Here is a 7,097-nt window from a genome sequence, read left to right as displayed (position 1 = left end):
TATATATATATATATATATATATATATATATATATATATATACAGGTAGACATGTAGGTAGACAGGCAGGTAGACATGCAGGTAGACATGCAGGTAGACAGGCAGGTAGACATGGAGGTAGACAGGCAGGTAGACATGCAGGTAGACATGCAGGTAGACATGCAGGTAGACAGGCAGGTAGACATGTAGGTAGACAGGTAGGTAGACAGGTAGGTAGACATGCAGGTAGACAGGTAGGTAGACATGCAGGTAGACAGGCAGGTAGACATGTAGGTAGACATGCAGGTAGACAGGTAGGTAGACATGCAGGTAGACATGCAGGTAGACAGGCAGGTAGACATGCAGGTAGACATGCAGGTAGACAGGCAGGTAGCCTGGCCAATCAGATTGGACGGTTACAGTCGGTGGACGTTTTTTTTGTCAGAGCATTTGATTTATTGATTGCTGTGGGGATTATTTGAGAATTTCAACAAATATAACAAAAACATTTTTTGAAGAACAATAGCAACCCCAACTGTAAGTGAAACTGGCAATGCCACAGGGTACGAGTAAAGGTCTTGCATTCAAAATCTCAAGTCCAACCAACTTGTGAGGTAGCTAATGTTGGAGTAAAAGGTGTAAGGTATAGCATGAAATGAAAATACTCAAATAAAGCACAAGTACCTAAAAATTGTACTTAACAGTACTTTCCACCACCATGATGTCTTAAAATATGTCTGAAAATACATTTAAAAAATCTAAACATTACACCCTCTTCATCTGTTATAGCCTACCCAGGCAGTATACTTTAATTCCCCTTTTCTCAAATTCAGTTTTTTTCTGCCACGCTATCTGCATACATTAATGTGTCCAGAATGATCAGAGTAATCTGGCCCATCAACCCTGATGCAGCCCCCGCAGTGATGTGTGCATGCAGGTCCTAGCCGCAGAGCAGAAACAGCGAGCAGAGACAGGCGGTCTGCTGTGTGGCGTAGGCAGGCAGAGGGGGATTGGAGAGGCATTTCTGCCAAGAGGATTAGGAACCAGCTGCTGGATGGACGCAGACGAGTAGCACCCATTGCCCATCAGAGCTCTGCAGCCAGAGAAACCCTCGTCTTACCGTTTCATTTTTTTCTTCTGCATTCGTAACCACCATTCATCTCCCCCCCCCCCCTATCTCTCTCTCTTCCTCTGTGATATTTCCTTAATGCATGTCTGTAGTTGTCATAGGGATTTGTCCCTGTCTGTCACAGCATGCTCTACTCTAATAATCCATTTTAGGGTTTTAGGGAAATCTTTTTTTCTTCTCATTCTTTCTCTGTTCGGCTTCCTAAAAGACAAGTATAAGGAGGCCGCACTCCTTAAAAGTGACTCCAGAGAAGAGCGGATGTACGCCTTCTTAGGAAGTGAGAAGCATCAAGACAAAACAAAGAAAAGGCCGAAGTATCGTCCATTATTGTCCCCACCCTAAAACCATACATTTATAAGCACAATCATTTCTTTCTCAATTAAAGCAACAGATACTGATTTTAATTATTAATTTATCTGCAGATTACTTTCTCATTTAATTGATACAATCTTTAAGTAATAGTTTTAAATCGACAGTGGAAATAGTGAACAGTGACTAGTATAATTTCTCATAGATCAAGATTTAAGTTGCTGGTTTTTTTTCAACCAACAGCCCCAAACTCAAAGATATTAAGTTTAACATCGCAACATATAGAACTGACAGATCTAAGCATTTAATCATTTTGTCAATAAAAAATAGCGATTATAATTTCCCACAGTCCAAGGTGACGTCTTGAGATATCTGGTTTTGGTCAGCCAACAGTCCAAAGTCCAAAGATATTCAGTTTACTATCACGGACAACAAAGAAAAGAAACAAATCCTCTCATTCCACAAGCAGGTTTGGCTTTTTTGCTTAATAAGTTTGTAAAATGATCATTTAATTATGAAAATAGCTACATATTTAATGTCTGTGGATCGATTAATCAACGTTAAATACATCAAAATAAGGACAATTTGATTTGACTATAAAATCTCAGCATTATACTTTGTATAATGTTGCTGCCATGTGATGGATGTTCTCTTCTTCTTTTTTTTACTGTCGTGAACTTATCAGGTCGCGAAGAGAGACCAGAATGGATGGAGTTGGAGGTGAAAAACCTGGAAAGTGAGTTTTTTCAAAATCTTTAATTTCAACAGTATCAAAGTTCTTTTGATTCTTTGGCGAATTAATTTGGACTTTTTTGTTTGACAGCCCAATTTACAAACGAAGTCCAGACATGACAAAATCTCTGGTGACAAAATCTGAGCAGCTCCTGAGAATTGACGACCATGATTTCACCATGAGGCCAGCGTTTGGAGGTCAGACAATGAATCTTACTTCAGTGCTTTTAAATGAAAGGGTTTTATTTGTAGCTCAAAGTGTTCAGTGCATGCTGTAGAGAGGCTGCATGCTCAGGAAGAGATCTGTGCAGCGTTCACTGGTTCGGGCCACACGGTCCCATGAGCATTAAGCTCTTGGAGATCTTTAATGACGCAATCAATGCAAGCACAGCTTGCATTGATTGCAGTTGCAGCTCAGTTCTTTACATCACGCAAGTGTTAAATTCACGACTTTTGCATCATCATCACTGTGTATTACAGGGATTCGATGTCAGAAAGATTGTCGTTTTTTATTGCAATGAAGTATACATTAATAATCCTTTTAGCTGTCTTTATCTTTTTATTCCTCATTAAAAAACACGAGAGCTGTATTTAAGTACAAAACGAATCAGCCATGACACGTGCTGTTTTTATCAGACCACGACTTCTTTTAATCACACGATAATCTGCTGCTGAAAACACACCAAGTGACCCACAGAATCCTTTAGCTGTGTTTGATTTCCAACATCAAGTGTGTCTCAGCTGGAAGTGGAAAAGAGAGCTCAATTTCATCCGTCGCTGCATCATCTTTGATCCATTATTGTGACCTAATTGTATTTTTGTACTATTAGTGGATGATGATACAGAGCAGAAAGGATGAAATAGGTCAAAAGTAGAATCCGAGCCTGACCGACACAGTCGTGGCGCAAGCAGCTGCTCTATATTTGTGTGAGTCATTGTTCTTTTTGGAAACATGATTTTTCAAAACAAAAGATTCAAATGGTCTCTGTTAGCCAGCTCCAAAATCAGGCAGAGCTCAACAAGCTCCTTAGCAGAGACAAAACACATTTTTTTTATACATTTCTGACATGAGTCCATTTTCATTTAGGTCCTCCAATTCCTGTTGGAGTGGATGTTCAGGTTGAAAGTCTGGACACCATCTCCGAGGTGGATATGGTAAGTATCAAATAGCCTGTTGGTATAATTTTTAGAATGATGCAGTACAGATTACAATGTAAAACACCGTACTTTTATTTCACTTCATTCATTTGACAGAGTTACTAAGATGTGTAAGATTTTACTTTTCCTACATATGATAATAAAACACAATGGAAGCTATCTGTTTGGCTTGTGAATCAAAAAACATTGTCTAGTTGTGGCACAGTTATTTGTCACATTTCAGACAATTCCACTGAATGTCTCCGATGGTATCAAATCATCCAATATTGCACAAAAACAGAAAGATTAGAGAAAAGTCTAAAAAATGGACACAAATGTGTATATAAGAACTGTATTTTGTATTCTTTCCCCCATCATTAATCATCTCACAACCCCACAGATTCAACTTGAGCCCCTTCGGAGGGGCTTGACCCATAACCTAAATAACATAACTGTATATAAAGTAGATAAACTAGGTCCCCGTCACATCCACTACTTTTACTTTCAAACTTATGATGATAATACTGCACTTTCATCGAAGTAAGATTTTAAATGCAGGTAAATCGTGCGAGTAAAAACTTGTAATGGAGTATTGTACATTGTTGTATTGGTACTTTTACTTAAGTAAAGCATTTGAGCACCAGCTTCTTTTCTTCCCATAGGACTTTACCATGACACTGTACCTGCGTCACTACTGGAAGGATGAGCGGCTGTCGTTCCCAAGCACCAACAACCAGAGCATGACCTTTGACAGTCGCCTGGCGAAGAAGATTTGGGTTCCTGACATGTTCTTCGTCCACTCCAAGCGCTCTTTTATCCACGACACCACCACCGATAACGTCATGCTGAGGGTTTACCCTGACGGCAACGTCCTCTACAGCCTCAGGTAAACACATGGACAGGAGCCTTAGCCAAGGAGGACTAAGTCATACAAGGAGATCTACATCCTTCCACAAGCAGTTTGCATATCTATAAAAAAATAATTTTAAGATCAAGATATTGGTCATTCATCACTAAAATAGAAAACGGTGGTGAAGGTAAATGTTTATTTTCATGTAGTGCAAAAAAGAGAGAAAAACATCAGGATAAAAACAACAACATACCACATAGAATGATCAAATAGCATGCTAATTAGAAATGCAAAAGGTCATCACTGATTGGCTTTGATAATTTTCCCAGCAGGTGATGCATTTTGTGGAATAATAACATTTGTGTCATTTGATAATTTACAATCAGTGTAGCAAACAAATGTGTCAAGTTATCAGAGGAGAATGACAAATGTGTGACTTTTGTCAATTCACTGCAGGGACTTCTTAACTGCTATTTAATCAGGCAATATATATATATATATGAACATGTTATATACAAAGAAAGTGTGGAGGCTACGTGATGGGTGGAATTGGGGGGAAAGGGGGGGGGGGAAACATCACTGCTAGAATAGAATAGCATACAAAATACAATACAATACATGCAATAAAAAACAATTCTTCTATTTCTTTTGTTTTGGGTCGACTAACATAGCAGCCAATATCCAGACATTTGTAAATTTACCATTGATGTTACTTGAGGAAGTTGAATTACAGTGTTTTCCTTTGGGTCACTGCTGTTTTCCCTGCAGAATCACTGTCACCGCCATGTGCAACATGGACCTCAGTCGCTTCCCTCTGGACACTCAAACCTGCTCGCTGGAGATCGAGAGCTGTGAGTAGAAATGGAAAAAATGATTCATGTTTCCCAGAGTATGGATTCCATCCTCTTTGACCTCGCCTCTAGCGCCATCAAAGTGACAAATATTTCACTTATATAGGCTACTGAGTTCATACACACCTTTTTACCGTTTCCATTTTGTGGATACTATATGAGCTTTTCTATTGCCCTCTCTCCTTGTTGCCAAAATGTCAAGATTGCGCACCAGATATCTCATGAAATCTATCATGCCCTAATATGTCAATAACTATTCCCGTCAGTGGTGCTTTGGAATTGTAGTCTTGTTAAATCGTCACACATTTTGTTCACATTAACATCCAACAATGTTTATACTAAATCCGTCCTGATTTCTTTCCCCTTCAGATGCATACACAGACGACGACCTGATGTTGTACTGGAAGAAAGGCAACGAATCCCTGAACACGGACGAAAGAATATCCCTGTCCCAGTTCCTCATTCAGAAATTTCACACCACCACCAAGCTGGCTTTCTACAGCAGCACAGGTACTGTAACCCACAACACAAGCACTTCATATACAGTAAACTGAACTGATTATGCAAATGAGCCAAATGTGTGCATCATGCATGGAAAATCTAGATCACAATTTAATTACAACTTCAATGAATATGATTTTATTTGATAAGCCTTTTCCAACTAAAGGATCGAGTCCTTTGAACATCACACCAAGAAGAATGTACTAATATTTAATCCTTACAGCGAGACAAAGTGAATCAAACTATTGCCAACCACTTGTAAGCTGCTGGAAAGCCACTGTGACCGCCCTGCAGCCTTCTTATAACCACATGTCACTTTCTAGCTCCCAAGAGCAACCTCAAGCACAAAAAGGATTTTGTGTCTTATCTCTCCCTGCCACAATAGCTGGGAACCTCGGCTTCGAGTGTTTGTACAGTGTATCGGCAGCTAACATATGACAAAGTAATGGTGATATTTCTTCTTCCCCAGGCTGGTACAATCGTTTGTACATCCACTTCACCCTGCGGCGCCACATCTTCTTCTTCCTGCTGCAGACCTACTTCCCTGCTACTCTGATGGTCATGCTGTCCTGGGTGTCCTTCTGGATTGACCGCAGGGCCGTCCCTGCCAGGGTGCCACTAGGTAGGACAGTTTCCTTTACAGGGCACGGCCCTAGCAAAGAAATCTAGCTTTGCAAAAAGATTATTTAGTACGAGAATTAAAAACTTAAACCGGGTAACATAGTGCAGTGGTTCCCAACCTCTTAGTGAACCCAAATTTTGGAAAAGTCTCTACACTGTTTTCTTGCCGAGAGTTAGATGAGAAGATTAACACCACTCTCCTGGGAATCGTTCATGGGTTCCCGACCTGCAGGTTGTTGTGTATCGAGTAAGTCATTCAATAAGTCGGTCATTTAATATAATTTTATGTTGCAGCTAAGACTGAGCAGTGACCTTCCCGATGAAGTGGGAGAGCAATTACAAAACGTTCCTACAGTGATAAATTAGTGGATCAGATTAAAAAACAAAACAAGTACACAAATAAGAAAATTATTACAGCAGTACAAAATGAAACAATATTAAATTTCCCCTTTCTATGATGTTTAGCATTGGGTTTTAGCTTAACTAGCATGACTAAACTGTTTGTGTTGTTCACTCCAGGCATCACCACAGTGCTGACCATGTCCACCATCATTACCGGGGTCAACGCCTCCATGCCGCGGGTCTCCTACATCAAGGCAGTGGACATTTACCTCTGGGTCAGTTTTGTCTTCGTCTTCCTGTCGGTGATAGAGTATGCGGCAGTCAACTACCTCTCCACCGTACAGGAGAGGAAAGAGAGGAAACTGAGGGAGAGAGTAAGTGTTATTTAATGTGACTTCTCTTTGTGGTTGCTCATCGCCTGCAGCTAAAAACACAGTTAACCTCGGAAATGTTGATTTACAACATTTGAATAACAGTAAAAATGGCTTTATTCTTACTGAGTGATGAAATCACATTCCCACTCATTCTCTTACTTATTTAGTTTTGCAATAAAAATAAGCAAGCAAACGTTGTGATGTTTTCATGAATTATTAATTACGACCGTTTGACTGTGAAACAAACATCTTGTTTAATGCTGTTTCCCCCC

General features: G+C 39.8%; 1 protein-coding gene across 1 annotated transcript in view; it reads left to right on the top strand.

The window, feature by feature from the left end:
• The window catches only part of LOC116383673 (gamma-aminobutyric acid receptor subunit rho-1), a 13,176-nt gene that overhangs the window by 3,307 nt on the left and 2,772 nt on the right, over positions 1 to 7,097 (top strand). The window contains exons 2-9 of the mRNA XM_031847688.1: positions 2,103 to 2,153; positions 2,241 to 2,347; positions 3,237 to 3,304; positions 3,949 to 4,172; positions 4,905 to 4,987; positions 5,357 to 5,497; positions 5,958 to 6,110; positions 6,629 to 6,825. Coding sequence (XP_031703548.1) covers positions 2,103 to 2,153; positions 2,241 to 2,347; positions 3,237 to 3,304; positions 3,949 to 4,172; positions 4,905 to 4,987; positions 5,357 to 5,497; positions 5,958 to 6,110; positions 6,629 to 6,825 — 1,024 coding nt within the window. The remainder of the gene's footprint in view (positions 1 to 2,102; positions 2,154 to 2,240; positions 2,348 to 3,236; positions 3,305 to 3,948; positions 4,173 to 4,904; positions 4,988 to 5,356; positions 5,498 to 5,957; positions 6,111 to 6,628; positions 6,826 to 7,097) is intronic.

The sequence above is a fragment of the Anarrhichthys ocellatus genome, unplaced genomic scaffold (genome assembly GCF_004355925.1).
Source record: "Anarrhichthys ocellatus isolate YVR2014 unplaced genomic scaffold, GSC_Weel_1.0 scaffold7, whole genome shotgun sequence".
Classification (NCBI taxonomy): domain Eukaryota; kingdom Metazoa; phylum Chordata; class Actinopteri; order Perciformes; family Anarhichadidae; genus Anarrhichthys; species Anarrhichthys ocellatus.
The sequence above is the reverse complement of the archived record's forward strand: the minus strand, read 5'-3'. Positions and strand labels throughout refer to the sequence as shown.